The sequence below is a fragment of the Mugil cephalus genome, chromosome 23 (genome assembly GCF_022458985.1).
Source record: "Mugil cephalus isolate CIBA_MC_2020 chromosome 23, CIBA_Mcephalus_1.1, whole genome shotgun sequence".
Classification (NCBI taxonomy): Eukaryota; Metazoa; Chordata; class Actinopteri; order Mugiliformes; family Mugilidae; genus Mugil; species Mugil cephalus.
Genome location: NC_061792.1, coordinates 2,947,266 through 2,965,011, shown reverse-complemented (window position 1 = coordinate 2,965,011; position 17,746 = coordinate 2,947,266). Strand labels below are relative to the sequence as shown.

At 38.3% G+C, this 17,746-nt stretch overlaps 1 protein-coding gene across 1 annotated transcript; it reads left to right on the top strand.

Moving 5' to 3' along the window:
- The first annotated feature begins 10,408 nt into the window (after nucleotides 1-10,408).
- LOC125000613 (lymphocyte antigen 6D-like) lies at nucleotides 10,409-13,206 on the top strand. The gene is made up of 4 exons (XM_047576149.1): nucleotides 10,409-10,518; nucleotides 11,212-11,268; nucleotides 12,556-12,678; nucleotides 12,830-13,206. The coding sequence occupies exons 2-4, from the start codon at nucleotides 11,220-11,222 to the stop codon at nucleotides 12,928-12,930; spliced, it is 273 nt and encodes a 90-aa protein (XP_047432105.1). The 5' UTR covers nucleotides 10,409-10,518; nucleotides 11,212-11,219; the 3' UTR covers nucleotides 12,931-13,206.
- The last annotated feature ends 4,540 nt before the right edge of the window (nucleotides 13,207-17,746 follow it).

The window sequence follows — 17,746 nt, the reverse complement described above, 5'->3', positions numbered from 1 at the left end:
ATGCCACTTGAGAAGGAAGGGATTCTCTTCCTTGTGCAGCTGTGCAGCAGAGAGACTTGCTTTGGGCTTGAAGAGATCTGACCAAAGTTTAATTTGATTCCACTTTTGTCTTTCCCTGGATTAGGCTGGAGATCATCTGTTTTAATTGAGTATGTAAGATACTGTGTCTGTTCCCATCTTCTTCCTGCACACTGATGCTTTTCAACTAACTAGAGGTGGGATTTACAGCTCTAATGAGGGAGCTGAATCATTTGGATCCATTCCTTTTGAAGAAGCTTATTTTGATATATGTTCATTTTCAAGATGCCAGCTTAGAGGTAAAGGTTGTCACATACTCTGCCAGAAGCAAGAAGTTTCTTCTCGGTTATCGGACTGCAAGAACATAATTATGTTATTTTGTTTTTCACAGTCCTTGTTAGGGAGTTCTCGCAGCTTGTTCTCGACACATAAGCTGGGCTGAACTTATGTCTTGTGTCATGTCCCACAACTATTGTAAGTGGTCAGAAATTGGAGTGGGCGTAGTAAAAGTGGAAATGCTAGCGGCCACTCTGCAGCATGTTGTGTGTGGGCGCATGGTGAATGAACGCCGCGATCTGACGGTCATGATTGTCAAAATGACATGCTGACATCTGAAAATAAGTGGGAGGGCCCTGTGAGTTTTTTGTGAAGTATAAATTACCTGCCCTAGGCCCTAGGAGCGAGAACTAATTTTCACTTCTTATTCAGTATGTAACAAGCTTAACTAATTTTATCTAGGAATTAATCACTTTGAGGAATAATAGGATAAGATTTGGAAGAGGATTATTCTTTAATTCAAACTGAATCATTCAAACTGTTCTATGGATGGGCTACCTGACTTTTATTATTCTGAAATATGGATACTAGATTCACTTAATTTATCTCATGGTGCTATGTAGCATTAAGTACAACACAAACTCTGGTCATTACAGTTTGTTTCAAAGAGTCATTCAATAGATTCTATTCGTCTGACAATGTCACAACTCTAGAACAAACAAGCAATCATTCTGGTAAGTTTTTTTGTACAAATGGCAGGCTATTTAGACAGTCATCCATTTCTTCTTCTGGGAATAATGTCAATAATGTCATCTGAATTTGCCTTTGTGGTCATCAGCAGTCTTTCTGAAAGTATGACATGCACAGCTAGGAGATGGCGCAAGTTTTTCTTTGAAGTCGTGATTGTCTTCTCAAGGCTTTACACAAGCACCTTGATTATTAATAGCCTCCCAAGGTTTCAGCAATTTTGAAGCATTTGTATTAAGTAACAACTCTACTCCCACATGGATTTTAGGGATTTCAATTTAATCAAGGTAAGGCCACTTTCTGAGTGTTGGCCCTACTCAACTGCATCACAGACTGAAACAACTGACATTCTTTTGCAAGTTGAGACACCCAAAGCTCAACTTCATGAGCTAATTTTTCCTTTAAGAAGTAGATTTTTTCCAGAGTGTTTAAAAAAAAAAAAAAAAATATGTAAACCTAAGAAAAGCCCTGGTCCGGAAATCATCGGAGGGCACCTTCTAAGGACTTGCGCAGAGCAATTAGGCCCCATTTTTAACTACATTATTAATTTATTGATTCATTTGAGAGCGTTACTTTAACCTCCGCGATTATGAAGCAGTTTCAGGAATGTATTTTGTCTGCCTTTCTGTACATTTTTACACAAATGACTGTGTAAAGAATGTACAAGAGATTCATCATTAAGTGTGATGACTGATGACTCGGTTATCGTCAGTCTGCTTGATGATGATGAAGCTGGCCATGGCCCAGTTGTCGACAACTTTCTGTTGTGGTGCAATGAAGCTTTCTTACAACTTAGTACCTCAAAAACAAAGGAGGTCTGTATTGATTTTAGGTGTACACTACAAATGGCTCAGAATAGTGATGTCAGTGGTCAGGCAGTTGACATTGTAACAAACTATAAATATCTAGGAATGATAATTGATGATAAGCTGAGATTTGACTTAAACACAAATGAGCTCTTTAAGACAAGTTGGCAACACCTTCATTGCTTGAGGAAATTAGCAAAAAAAAACAAAAAAAAAAACAGGTCAACAAGATGCAGATGAAAATGTTTTATGGTGCTTACATTGAATCCCTCATTTCCTTTTTGATTATCTGTTGGTAAGTAATCTGTGTATCAAAGATAAGAATGCCCTTGGGAAAACTGTGAAAGTGGCTTCTAAGGTGGCTGACATCCAACTGGATAGGCTAGATCACATCTTTAATAGACAGGTGCTCCTAAAAGTTCTGTCTATTTGCTCAAATGATACTCATTCTCATAATTCTGTGTACAGACTTCCATCTGGCCTTCACTTGGTAGGTCTTGCTAGGCACCACGAGCCACTAAAAACAGGAACAAATATTTCTTTGTTCCTGCCTCTATTAGTGCATTCAGTGCTGCTAAGGGAAGGTAGCAATGTCGAACATGTAGCTGCGGCTGCTACCGCATCTTGATTTTTGTTTTATATTTATGCTGTGACTGATACTTCCTGAGCGCCCTTGAGACACCTCCAAGTCTTGTGTCACTTTGTTCATTTTACTAGTCACCGTGCACACTTTACTATTTCTCCTGTGTTTACTTTAGCGTATCCTAGCTGACGCAGGATATTTTACTTTTACTTTTATGTACTCAGAGCCAACTGTCTTGTTGACTTGTGTGTGCTAGCATGTTCAGTAACTCCTATCTGTGCATATTACTTGTATGTTTATACGTCTTTTTTTGTGCCCTCTGGGACATCAATAAACTTTAACTGAACTCCTGAGTGCGACCTATGTGAACAGAATAATAAATTGTGTTTAGTTTCTTTTGCCTCCTTGTTTTGCAGTTTGTTGGTAGTTCGTGGTAAAGTTACCTCAGCGTCAAATGTCTCCAAAAAACTGGATCAGTCAAGAACTTGGCTCGATGTTCTGTGAAAAGCACAATATGTAAATTTGGTCTGTCTTGGTTTTGAATGGAACTTTTGAAATGACATAGTCACAAAGCAAGAAAAACATTTTAAGGCCAGTTGCGAACCTTTGAACATATCAGCTACTGTGATCTTTGTTTCACTGCCAAAATGTTCTTGCAGGAGAACTTAGGGTGCTTCAAAACCTCTCTGTGCATTGATATGAAAACAGCTTTGTATGTTTCGTTGGCGCCCTCTGGTGTAGCTTTACAGAAAATGCGAGGATCAAAAGCTGGGGTGAAAACTGAATTTTAAAGGGTCAAAACGGGTATTTTACTTGGTGGAAGTTGTATTGTCCTTTGTTGTTTTATAACAGATGCAGAAATCTCATTTCGTCTTTGTAGGATCTGTAGTATGGAGGAGTTATCATATTTTCAGTCAGTCGACCTCTTGTGACCGTTTTCCACAGATTTCATGGACATCATCACACATTTCCTATATTGTTTGCTTTTCAAATTAGGATTCCATTCCATTCCCTCTTGACTTCTCTATGTATCTGAGTCTTTAATCTCAACATCAACCTAGGCTTTCCTTACCCCCACCTTCCTTTGCTTGCATGGCCTCTTTGCAGCCTCCTCTCCTTGTCTTTTCATCAATTTTGGAAGGTAGTCCGGTTCTTGGTCATGTCACTGTTGTGACATATTTTCTTCACCTGATGATGACTGGCATCACTGTGTTCCATGATATATCTAGTGCCTTGGAAATTCTTCGGTACCCTTCTGCCGACTGATATATTTTAACAATGTGATCCCTCTGATGCTTTGGAAGCTCTGTGGACCACAGCTTTTGCGATAAGATGAGGAAAAGTCTAGTATATATATATTCAATTGAGTTTTACAGGTTATAGGTGACATTAAGGATGGTCCACTGTATATGCAGGTTAAATGGCAAATCATGAGGGGAAATAGAATTCCACTAAAGGTGTTTTATACAATCTAGTGTTATTCTAAACATCACATCTATCATTTCCTCAGGCGCTCGCATACCAACCAGGGTAAAAGACTTATTTATTTTTCTGACAGATATTCATTGATACAATTTTGATAATTTCTTTAAAAATGTGATTATTTTCATAGGTTTCAGACTCTAGGTCACCTAAAGGATCTTGAGACTAGTTGCTTTGTTATTGATGCTATATAAATAAAATTTTATTCAATATGTCGACTTTGACTCAAGCATTTAGAAACTGGAACACATAAGACCAGAGAATGCAATCTAAAAGTGAGACAAATGTCACAATTTAGACTTTTAAAGAATATTTTCATAAAAATAAATGAAAAATAAGTAAAAGTAAATAAAAATAAGTATAGCAAATTGTTGCTCTTTAAGTTTGCATCTATATAGATTTAAATATGTCAAACTTTTCTTTATGTCCCTTTGTGGAGTTAAATGGTACTTTGGCTATTATCAAAATGTAAGAATAAACAAGGCAAGTGCAAGGCATTTGCATTTGTGCACTCGTCAGTCTTGCTCATGCAGTACTTTAAATGAGCCTTCATAAATTCATGCAATTTACATGCCAGCACTCAGCTGTTCAAAACATCTGGCACCTCTTACATTACATTTGCAGGTAATTTTCAGTAATTAACCAATGTACCTGTTCACTTGAAGTGCACTTGCTGCAGTTTCAGCCTGAGTGGGGGCTGCTGACTTGGCAGACTGTGTGCTGCAGTATCATTAATGATGGCAGTGAAAGACAGCTGAGGACTCATTAGCTGCTCCTCCACCCACGATGTAGACAAGTTGAATTTTGGGCTACAATGCAGCATGTAATATTGTTTAACATTCTTCATACTTCACCGTTTACTGAAAGAATTAAATTGCTACTGGGGACGTGAATAAATCATCTTGCTATTGCGGGATTAACATTTTCAATTGGTGACATAAGATGATAAACAACACAAATTTTTGGAAGATGAGAGATTAAGTAGGAACCCACTACCTACAATATGTATTCTATATTAAACTCAGTCTAGTGCTTTTTATAAATGTACATTATTATCATCATTTTGCATTCAAAATGAAGCTATTCAAATAATACACAGATTCAAATATTAATTTTTTATTTTTAACATGTGCAACAGTAGGGTGGCCGTGCAACTGCCATAAACATAAACATAAACATAAACATAAACATACCAGACTGGTGTACACAATTGGCAGATACAGAAAGTAATTGACAGATTGAAGTTTTAATTTCACATGAATAGGCTCTTGGTCAATTGCGGGGAGTCTGACAGAGTCAGCATGTAAATAGGTCTATGTTGAAATTACGTCACAAAGTTCATTTTGTTTTTAGTTTAGTACTTTGTCATGCCTGGAAAATCAATAACCTCCCAACCTTACTATTTAGAGTACCCCGAGATCACTTCTGAGAAAAGTTGTATTTGTTGACCTCCGTTTCGTTATTCTTCACACAGCAAACATACTCCTGTTCGGAACATTGCCGTTTAAGTAATGTCTACTAAATGAGTCAGATGTTAAATAAAATATTTCAGCAGACATCAGAGATGAACTCTTTCTCACAAGATCAATAGGAGATGGACATTCAGTACACACACGCCCCTGGAAATGCATGTTAGTAACAAGAAGCATTTTTTTTTCCTACTGGTGTCCCCATTAGTTTATTATGGCACTCTTCCTCTAGAGACACTAACTACTCCTCTTGTGAGAAAACACTTTCCAACTTTCTAAGTCTAAATGCTTAAATTGCTGTACAAAACTTTTGAATTAAGTGTTTATCTCAACCGGTGTATGAATAAGGGGGAAGTTACACTATACACTTGACCCAGAACGCCTCAGGGAGTAAACATTATTACCTGGACAGTCACTGGGAAAGGCTGTTTTTATGAAATTCTGGTGTCCCCTCTGATACTCATTGCAACATACGGGAATGTGTACAGGAGTCACACTCTGACTATAAATGCTCAGTAAAAACGTTCCAGGGGGAGTTCTACGTACCCTTGTGGCAGCACAACTATTGACACAACTGGTAACTATTCATTTTCATTTAAATACTTTGTTGTTGTTTTTCTAATGGTCATTGACAAAATCTGCCTGATCAGTGGGAGTTATGAGTAGCGAGAGTGTGGGTATAGGAGCAGTAGGAAGATATGAACATGCGCAGGTGTCAAAAGAGGAAATGGACAGAAAGAGAGAAGAAAGTCTTTGATCATGACTGTAGTTGCTTATTAAGGGACTCCAGTTTGGGCACATGTTTGGCACATCTGGTGATATCCTCATGGTAAACTGTGTAAAATACTAATTTTCTTTTTGGAATTATTGTCAAATTTGAATTGGGAATTTACTTTGTGTCCGCCTTAGTTTTATTTTGTTGTTGTGTTTTTTTTTTACAGGAATGTAAGGGGTGTACGTTTAAGAAAGAAATGTTTTCTAAAATCACCATTTGGTTAATTTCATATCTTTGTGTTTAGCGTAGTGGTTGAATCCTGGTCTTGATTTTTTTTTTCTTGAGATCCTACAATCAAAGTGCACATTACCTAAATCACATATTCAATATTTTACAGTGACGCGCTATCAAGACAGAACAAAGAAGCAATGAAAGCCTTCCAGCTCGCCGCCATCCTGCTAATCGTCTGCATCTGCAGTTGTAAGTTGGAAGTATGGAAAGCAACAATGCTGCATGTTTTCCCCTTTTGTTGTTTTTATATATGAAATCATGATGAATTTAATTTGGCCTTTTTTTTCAAGAATTTGCAAGAAAAGCTTATTTTTGTGAAAACAGACAAATACAATAAGAACTCATGCCACTTGATTGAAATAAAATACATAGTCTAAATTATCGGTTCATCAGTATTCCTACTACAATTGAAAAATGGACACAAAACAGTCACAGCTGTGTGTGAGTTTGGCAAAGACATGGAATTCGCCCAAAACCATGTGGGAGACTCCAAGGTCAATTGCAAGAATGTCCTTTGGCGTGATGTGACAAAAATAGTCCGTCAAACTAGCTACATTTGGCGAAGCATGGTAGTGGGAGCTTCATGCTCTGGGGATGCTTCTCAGTAGAAGGCCACAGAAGGCTCGTAAAGGTATAGAGGAACATCTCATCTCATCTTCTACTACCGCTTATCCTCACTAGGGTTGCAGGGGTTGCTGGAGGCTATCCCAGCTGTTATCGGGCAAGAGGCAGGATACACCCTGGACTAGTCATCAGTCTATCACAGATAGGGGAACATGAATGCAGGAAAATATGTGTAAATCCTAGAGAATAATCTGACTCGGTCTGCAAGAGAAGTGCAACTTGGGGGAAGATTTATTTTCTAGCAAGACCCCAAGGATACAGCAAGGTGAATGCTCTTAAAGCTCAGATTGCAGTCCAGTCGAGAATCTGTGCTTATAAGCAGTGTCCAGATGTGTCAGCCTGACTGAGACGTATCCACGCAGACTCAGTGTTGTGACGGCGGAGAAAGGTTCATCTACTAAATACTGACCCAACTTATTTATGCAATCATTGACTTTAAAACCTCTGGTTTATTGCTTTAAGTGATAATAAAATACTTCTAAATCTAAGTTGTTCTCATAAGCACAATGGTAATTTTAAGTGTTCATAATGCTGTCTGTAACATTCAGTCAGCAATATTAACTTACAAATTACATTTAAACTCCTTTAGTAAATCTGTCCCTTACTGTATTTTATGCATTTTTTTTTTTTAATTATTATTGTTTTTTTGTTTTTTTTTTTACAGCGAAGGCTCTGAGGTGCAACCGTTGTGTTCCATATTCAGCCGGAGGCACATGCTTCAACACCGTTGAGACCTGCCAGAGAACTGATGAAGTCTGCGCAACTGCCACTTCTACATTTCCCAGTAAGTTAGGTCTCAGTTTTCCACATTAAAATTTGGAATCTAAGAACTTCCTCCATCCACTAACATGGAGGAGGTGGAACTTATAAAAATGACAATAAAAATGTATGAGAGATTTTGTATTTTCTTGTGTTTCATCTTGATCTGTTCTTTTCCACAGAGTACTCGTATTTCAAGAGGTGCATGAAGAGCTCAGATGCCTTTATTTTGCAGTCCAGTCCTTACTACCGAGTCTTCACATGCACCACTGATCTGTGCAATTGAAACCATGGTCTGAATTTAAATAATGTAACCAGAACTGGTTTCGAATGATTGTCGTAATTAAACTTTAATGTACAAATAATTGCATGTGTAAGCCTTCTTTTATGCGTTGAGTATCCTTCCGCATGAGTGTTTAACATCTTTTCATTCAGCCAGTTCAGCTAAGTTTCACGTAGTTTTCCTTGACAGTTTAATTAAGTAATGTGTAGAGCAATATCCTTGATTACTAAAGAGTGTATCTGACGTTTCCCAAGACTGTGCTGTGCGCAACTGACAAAACTGAATAAGTCTTTCAAGGAAATCATTTGGGAGCAAAACAAATAAACACATTAATAATTGTTTTCCAGAAGGCAATTCAAAGCACACAAATAAACAAGTGCAGTACATTTCATTGTAATGTTATAGCAAATTTCACTTCTTAAAGGATACTAAGTAATATCAGTAGTACAGGTTAGGACACACCTCATCTTTAACAGTAATAATAAAACTTCTATGCGTGATGAGGCTGTCTGCTAACATTAGTGTTAATGAATTCTCACAATAAATGATAAGTATGATTCACATGGTGGACACCCATGCCTTTTTGTTCATATGAATCAGTTTCAACATTTGATCATATCGTAACATAGTAGATGGATGTCTCATTGAGATGAAGGTAGCGCTGCGGGCAATCTTGGGATGAGGTGGAATTTCCTCACCAAATCTAGGTTTTCCTGGAAAGTGTGGCGTGAAAATGACTTTCTAAGAAGATCTGCAACCAACTCTACAGCCTGTCATCCTTCCGCCATCGTGCATTCAACAAATACCTATCAAACTGTTAATGTGATGATTTGGTTGTGCAGGTCGCAACAGATAAACTTTGATTGACCCTCCAATAAGAGGACACGAAAACGCCGACGCTACCTTAGGCCATAGTGAAAGCCTAAGAATACGAACTTGAAATGTGATTGGTACAGTGTCATTGTAATGTATTCCTAGCACTGACTGTGATTTCCAGCTTCAGCTGCCTGTAATTTTAATTGTGAAGGCCCAGGCAGATTTCTTTGACTCCAGCAACTCATGATGGCTGAAATATGATTAGATAAAAGCTCTAATGCAAAATTACACTGCTAGAAGCACCGCAACTAAGAGACAGACAAGCCATAAGACGAAAAGAACAAGCTTTTGGGAATAATTTAATATGATTAAAATATTAAAATGTAATTCAGTGATTTTGATAAAGCAGGGAAGGCTTTGCTGGCGGTGACGGCCCACCCCTTCAGCTAGATAAACATACGGGTCCAAGCAGTGACAACTAAATAACTCTGAAGACTAATCCGCTGCTTCACTGACAGAAACGTCTGTTATGTCGCAACCACCCCTGACTAAAAGCCATCTGTCAAATGATGCAGAACTGAAATTGCCTGAACCTGCACAACAAGAAATCCTTTGCCATTTTTCTTTGAATGACTGACTTCAAACAGTGATTATACAACAGTAACGACTTTGGAGGGCCAATTAATACAATTTAAAGAAAAAAAAGAAAAAAAACACAATATAATGTCAGCTGCTAAAGTTTTCAGTGTGGAAGGTGTGATTGTAGTGTATGAGTATGCACCACACAGGATTCAGCCACAGGCCTGCCTGACTTCTCTATTTACCACAGTGCAGCCGATCTACATTTGCATGACTAGAGTAAACTTTTTCAGAAAGCACATTGATCTGTTTAACCAGTTTCTTCACAGGGCTGTTTTCAGACGTAGGTCTGATCTTTGCCGCCTTATAAATATGATACTGTCCAGGTCTTGTTTCATAATCCAAATCTTAGGCTTCATTCTGCAATTTATGGTGCACATTTTAGCTGTATCAAAAGCAGTTTGAATGTGTTTCCCTGTACATATTAGGACAGAATATAGACCCTATATTTATTTATTGTCATTTAAATAGACAATAATGCTGTTTTTTGGGGGTTTTGACAACTTTTCCAGTAACAGATGCATGAGAAGGAAATTAGGGATTTCCCACAGTCCAGCAACCAAACATATTTTATTAATAAAGATTCTTTATTAATTGATGAAATGTTAATGTATAATAATTTACGGAATCTAGGAAGAGATACCATTCATAAAAAGGAAGTGATGAATGAAAGGAGTCGGTGTCCAGTGAAACGGGAACACGACTGAAAGTAACCGTGTCTTTGCATTATAATGAAAATGTCTTTTGCAAAAGTTTAAGTCTGCATAGCTTGATTAGGCTCTGCATGTAAACGCACTGAGTGATTGACAGTTGCCATATCCCCTGCAGGTCATTCTTTAAAAAAAACAACAGCTGGAAATTCCGTTTCTTTGCAGTCAGTCTTGAGAAATCCCAGAGAGCACCTCTCTTCTGGTCCATTGCGCAACCGATTTAAAAGAGACCACTGTGAAGCCAGCACTTCTATAATGAAGACGCAACTGAAGACACGTGTTTTACTTGGATCTGGCAAGGTAACAAAACCCTCTGCACTATACATGTAGACTGATCTTTCAGCTGCAAACTCAGTGACGAATCAGTTTCTTTCTTAATTTGGGTAAAATAAAAAGTGTGGTAACCACACTTTATGACAGAAACCACCTAAAACTAAAAAGGATACTATTGCAACTTCGAACTATTTAACTTAATTTACTATGTATTATGAACATAAACTTAAAGTAATCCGTAGGCTTGGACAGTACAGGAACAGACTGAATGAATTCCAAAGTGGCTGTTTTTGGTGGATCAAATTTTAATGTCTTCCCCTCTAAACTAAACTAACCCTAGATAAAATAAATGTCAAATTTATGTCAAGATGTTAGTTGAATCTGTCTGAAGTTTAGGTAAACTGTCAAATAAAATCAAACCATTTGACAGGATAAAATGAGTGTTCTTCAATGGATAATGTAACCATATGAGTTGTGTATGAAGTTAAAACAATGAATGATCATTAGTAATAAATTAGCCTTTTGAGTTGATACAGAGGTTTTCGTCAGGTTGAATTTACTAACATTTTAAAGGGAGCAGCAGAACTTTCGTTTCTCATTTTCACTGACTTGGCTTGATAAATTTGCTTTGATGGCTAAAAGTTCTGCCGGACATTTGGAACGCAGCAGGAAGTATGTATTTAACCCTAAGTGATTGAAATAGTTTTCTTTGATTTCTAGAACTAACAATGAAGACTACAGCATGTGTCATCATTTTCTTGCTGACTCTGTATCAGGGTAAGTGTGTTATTTGTGTTCCTTTGAACAAAATAAGATTACTTTATTCATTAAAATGGTAAAACTGAATGTTACAGCCAGTAACTCACATATTGATATTTAACAATAATAGAAATATGCGCTACTATACTGTATATACAACTATATTTAGGAGCATCAATTTATATAAATAGTTAGATAAAATATGTATTTCTGTCTCAATGCAAATTTGTACTGTTCAAGTCTAAATTGATTACAACCTAAATGTATATTGTGTGCTATGTGGTTATGCGTTGTTTAATAGGATATCCTTATCCTTATCATGTGCACATGTTCATTATGTGCCATATAATATATTAGACAATACTCTCTGCTTTTATGGAGCTGGTTGCAGGAAGTATTAATGAAATAGCCGACACAAGAAATTTTTTTATTTTTTATTTTTTTTTACTATAAATTTACTGCATATACAAGTAATTTAGGATGCACCACATAATATACAGTTCTTATATATACACTTCTTATACAGAAATTAGCTGCGAGTCTTCTATTATGTATGTTATAGTACAAAATGACAAATAGCATATAGCAAATAGCAAACAGCATGCGTACAACTTGTTCTATGTGAGGAACAGAAGAGACCAAAAGGATCAAATCTGAACTATCTGACCCTGGACTGTACAAACATGAATGGCAAAACTGTTCTTCAAAAGTGAAGCCAAAAAGAGTAGAGCTCCCCCTGGTGACTGGATGCAGTATAGGTCATAAGCTCCAGTTGCTGGCTGCATGCTGTACTACACTGCAGATCAGCTGTTGGATCAGTCTTTTAGCAATTTAGAAATGGCAAAAGAACATGATAAAAATGTTGGAAATATAGCATACATCATTATTATTAGTTGTAAATCCTTGCAAGGCTTTTAGTCTTTTGAACAAATGTAAAGCTAATCAAAGGAGGTTCAGTGAAAGTAAATAAATAAATAAATAAATAAAAATGAAAGAAAAATAAAATGTATAAACCCTGTGGGATGTTGGTTGTTGTTATTATACCTCTCTGTAAACAGCCATTTCTTTGACTACACTTTATTTTTTAATTCAAAATATTTTAATATGGATTTTGCAAGATTTTGCATGATAAGGTCAACTAGGGTTAGCACTGATGCGAAAAAGGTCTGGGTTGCAGTGCAGCATCAACATCACTTTGATTCTCTTCTTTCTTTGCTCCCATATATTCAGTAGCTGTATTTAGTCATTGCTTTTGCAAATGCTCTGAAATACATACTAACGTTTACAAGTTAAATCTGTTCCCAGGGGAGGCACTGAAGTGTAACTTTTGCTTCTCAAAGGGAGGTGACCTCTGTACTCCTACCAGCGTCCAGACTTGCTCTGGATTTGCTAATGCTTGTGCTGCTGTCATATTCCAGTACCCACTGAGTAAGTATAGCACCAAAAATATTTAATTGACACTATTAGTAAGCCATATGATAATTAGTAAGGGTCAAGACTCGATGTATGTGCTGTATATGTAATGCTAAATTCAAGCTAAAGAGTTTAATTGTGTGCACCTTTTGTTTAATTTCTCCAGACTCTTCGTTTCGTCAGTGCATGAACATGGCGGTGTGTCAGGGCTACATCACAACACCCGGCGTGTTCGCCCAGTGCTGCAGCACTGACCTCTGCAACTGAGTCTCTTCAGTCTTGCCACACATAATCTCCAATCATCTCATTTCTAATGTTCATATTATACTCTGCTGGCTTCCAACAGCTGCCAGTCGAAGTCTGTGGAAGGTGCACAGGGCTATAATCACAATGCACAATAAAAAGAAGATGAGTTGACTGCTGTTGACACTAGATGGCAACAGAGTATTCCGCAAAACGATGAGCTTCCACTCTGCTAAAGTCTGTGCTTTTAAAAAGAGCATTATTAAAAGACAAAAAAGTGACATTTTAAAACTCCCTTTACTTGGAGAGTTGGTCTCTTTCTTTATATAACAAATTTAAATTACATGTGAGTGTAACTTATCATTGACATAAGCAACAGTGTTTCACGTAAACATTAATAATGGTTTATGCATGCAGCAGATCACATGCAAGTGCACAGCTACAAAATCAGGTGAAAGCGAAAAAGATTTGTGGTCCTTTGTGTGTGCCATGTTTGCATGCATTATGGATGCCTCAGATAGTCACTTGTAAGAGTAAGTTCAGATCCAAAGGCTTTTAAACATGAATCAGACTGATGCAGTGTGAGTTAATGTGGAAAAAAAATACATTCAGAACAAGCTCTACAAAACCAATGACAGGCATGCTGTGTACTTAAGCAATAAAGCTTTTCAGACATGAATGAAAAGCACATTTTTCATTTAACTTCCCTCTAATGCCAGTAATCTCAATAAATTTATCTCTGTTAATTACTACGATACAAACGATTCAGTCCATCTAAGTAATTTTTCAATAAATTCTCCCTTGGTAGCAGTTATAGGTTTAAGGCTGAATGGAACAATTGAACACCGCAATTTTACTTGCTCTTCCTTTCACATTTGCTCAGGTTTTATCAGGCAGACGTTCTAGACTGTACACCTGATTTATATCTACAGTATGAGGGCCGGATGAATAAGAGAAATAGCTCAAAGTGAAAGGCAAAGCAGTTCAACTGCACCGTAAACCACTGTGCAAAATTATCAAAACCTTGAAGTTAGTACAGAAGAAGTACAAAACTTTAGAATCTTCCTGAGGGTAGAATTTATTGAGGGGCCGCTGTATGAGGCTGCATTAAGTTTTAGCTCAAAAGTGAAAATCCTCCAGTCTGAACAATGTCTATTACTGTCAAGGTTTGGGCATGCTTACACACAACAGGGAATAAGTGGTCCTTAATTCTCACATTGACTTGCCTTTGGTCCTGTTCTAATTATCATAACCATGTCAGCACTGTAAAGTTTTTGCATACCCTCTAGTCTAGGTTATGCGTTGACATCAATGCCAACCGGGGCAACAACTCCTCAGTGGCAAAAACATGGCGAAATGTAGAGAGACCGGGGAAAATCTGGATTATTAGATCAAATTAAGGACAGTTTGACCTGACAATAATCCATGAGTAACAAATAACAAATGGTCCCTGAACATTGACATAGAAATCAATTATCCTGATATTTATACATACAGGGTTTCAATGCCGGGAAAAACTATACTTAACCTATACTAAGTATGACCTCCTGACCGCCTGTGGGACGAATGACCTCCTCATCCTCTCCGTGGAACAGGACAAACAGCTCGATTATGGTGTTGTGTAGAGGGTGGTGGACATTACATTGCAACTGCCACCGATGTCAGGGACACCAGCTCTACCCCTAACTTCTGTATCAGTTTAGAACATGCCCAGCAGCTTCTAGCAGATATTAAACAAGCTTAGTCTCTGACCGTTTTTGTATTTAAAGGTCTGAACCATGTGTACATACTCCCCATTGATGGTTAGGGACTGGAAATCCACGAACATCTTTTTGGTCTTAGCTTCGCACCAAGTTGTTCACCAGTTCATCAGTTGTTCGTCCATCCCTGATACAGTGTCATCAGAGAACTTCTGTCCGAGGTCAACGGGGTGCATAGGATGGGATGAGCACAATCTCCCATGGTGCTCGGAACTGCTGACGATTCCAGATGTGCAGTTCCGCAACTTGAGGTAATCCCAGCGAGATAATCCACTATCCAGGCAGTAATGGTAAATGGTCTTGCTTTTATGTTGCAAGCATTTTTACAGTCTTCTACTCATTCGCTCACACAAGCACACACACATTCACACTGGGGGTTCAGGGTCTTGCTCATGGACACTTTAGCACATTCCAGGGGTCGAACCCTCTGGTTAACCATGGCTAACCTTCTGGTTTGTGGACAACCCACTCTACCTACTGAGCCCCAGCTGCACAGTGATGCGTGTCTATGGGTGTATCAATGTATTAAATTCAGAGTAAAGGAACCTTAGAAAATAGTTCTTTGGATCCGTGTCTTCAGCCTTGTGCTCTGGAGTGCTGAAGGCAAAGAGAGACCCTTTGTTTGGTACCAAAATTGGGATCTTTAAAGATTCCACAGAAGAGGAGAACGCACACCTCAAAAATCTGTCTGTGCCACAGACAAACAAAATGTTACAAAATGACAAACTGACAATAATTTTAATGTGGAACATTAACTTGATACCTTTCCTTGAATTATTATACACTCAACTACAAGACCACTTTGGTGAACCACTTTCTTTACCAGTGACATTTAAGAGAGAAAATGTAGATCTTGAATTGCCTTAAGCTGCCTATCAAAAAAGATTCTCCTGTGAACGAACACATGCAAACAAACCAACTTCTTCAATCTTCAGCAGCAATCAGCTTGACTTTTGGAGTGGACACCCCTCCTCCCCAAAACAACAGCACTTTCAATGAACCCACAGGGAAATGAGCAACCTCCTACTTTTTGAGGCGTACCTCATTAACTGAGGTTTCCCCTTCAATAACAACTACCCAGAAGCAGTGTGGAACTGTCCGCACAGCTGCCAATGCAGAGCCTGAAGGACCCCACACTAAAAAAGTGTGATTTCATCATGCACACACAAATACAGAAGCAATGAAAAACACATGATGAGAAATGTGGAGCAGGACTATATTGCTGTGTGTTTGTGTGTAGGGATACCACATATGCAAGAAAACTAAACAGATACCGACACATCCTTGAATTTAACTGCTGCTTTGTGTTCATTTGTGAACATTTGTGATTAAAAAAAATGATGAACTCTCTGAACATTTCAACACTTCAAATGGTTGTAAACAACACTTCATACAAAAAAGAATATGCAAAATTGACAATGAGCACAGCTGAAATTATATTAATAAAACATCATGTATATTTCTATCCTTTTTTTCTTGTGAGACTGAGGAACAATGAGCAACACCATCACACATTTAGAAACTGGAAGATGGGGGATCTTTATGTATTCACATGTACTCAGTCAATTGAGTGAAAGCCACTATCAAATCTGTGTTAAGTCTAGCTGGCTTTCCCATTTGAACTATACTTGACATTTAAAACAAAGAAAATCTAAACACACAATGAGTCTTTAAATGAAGTTATCATAACTTCCGGAACTACACTGAAACAAGACCAAGCCCCATCTATTTCAAAAATAAATCTATTTAAAAGTGTGTCCTAACCCCCTCTCTCTCTCTCTCTCTCTCTCTCTCTCTCTCTCTCTCTCTTTCTCTCTCTCTCTCTCTGTTCTCAACTCCAACGATCCCCATCCCTTACTTTTCTTTTCTTCCTCTTCCATCTTTTATTACAGGGAACCTCTACCATTACCGGTCTACACATTCCTCACCTCTCATGTCTTCCCCTGTACCCATCTCATCCCAGCCCATTGACTGCTTCTCATCCCATCTCCTCAACCCTTTTCAACCCATCCCACAACTCCTTTTCATCCCTTTTCATCCCATCCCCTACAACCCTTTTCATCCATGCCTCTCGACCCTTTTCGTCCCATCCCCTACGACTCTTTTAATCCCATCCCTATGACCCCATTTCATCCCTTCTTCTATTCCCCTACCTTGGCCCCTTTCAGCGCTTTTCATTCCGTCCTTCCGACCCTTTTTCATCCCTTTCCTTGACACATTTATTCCTCTCTTTCGACCCTTTTCATCCCTGTTCCTCCCATACCCCTTGACCCTTCTCATCCATTTCTCTCACAACCTGTCTACCAATAAAATTATTTGCATCAGCTGAGCCGTGGTCTTTGTGAAAACTTGGCAAGACAAACTGTCAGCATGGAGCTCAGAGGGATTTACTCCTTCCTCCTTCCTGTTGAGGGTCTACCACTAAGGCATTGACTCTTCGCTGATCTGGAGACATTCGCTTCATCAACACCCTATATTAGCAACGTTCCTAGCAGATACAAAGCAAAACCAAAGACACTTAAAAGACTTGCTGGTAAGTGTCATGTCACTTTCTTCACTAAGCACTGAGAATTGTTCAGTCAGCTGACTGAGACACATGCAATTCAGCTGGCTTCTAAAAACACCTTGTTGCCTTTTGTTCTAAGATGTAAAGATGTAATTGCAATGAACCTGCTACCTGGCTCGAATAGGTAGAAACTCTCTGCGGCAATAGCTCATTAGACCAAAGACAGTACTATAAAATCCTACAAAGAGCACTGAAGTATGAGTGGAAATGCAATATGGCTGGGAAAGATAGGCCCATCATTAACACTGCAGGATGCTCCAGCAGCGCAAGTGAGGCCCCTTATGAGACAACCGACAACCCGAGGAAGATCTCTTCAGAGTTTCCGAAACGTCATGTTTTTCTCCTTTCCCTGGGCAAGGAAACCAGCGGTGCTCTGCCTGTTTATGAGAGATATGTTTGTGGTTACTTTAATGGAAGAGACCATAAAAATGCTGTTGTTTTGCATCTACCACAAGCATTAGAGCTGGGATTCCCTGGAAATTAGATCGCCTGCAAACCCCCTGGATATGATTAC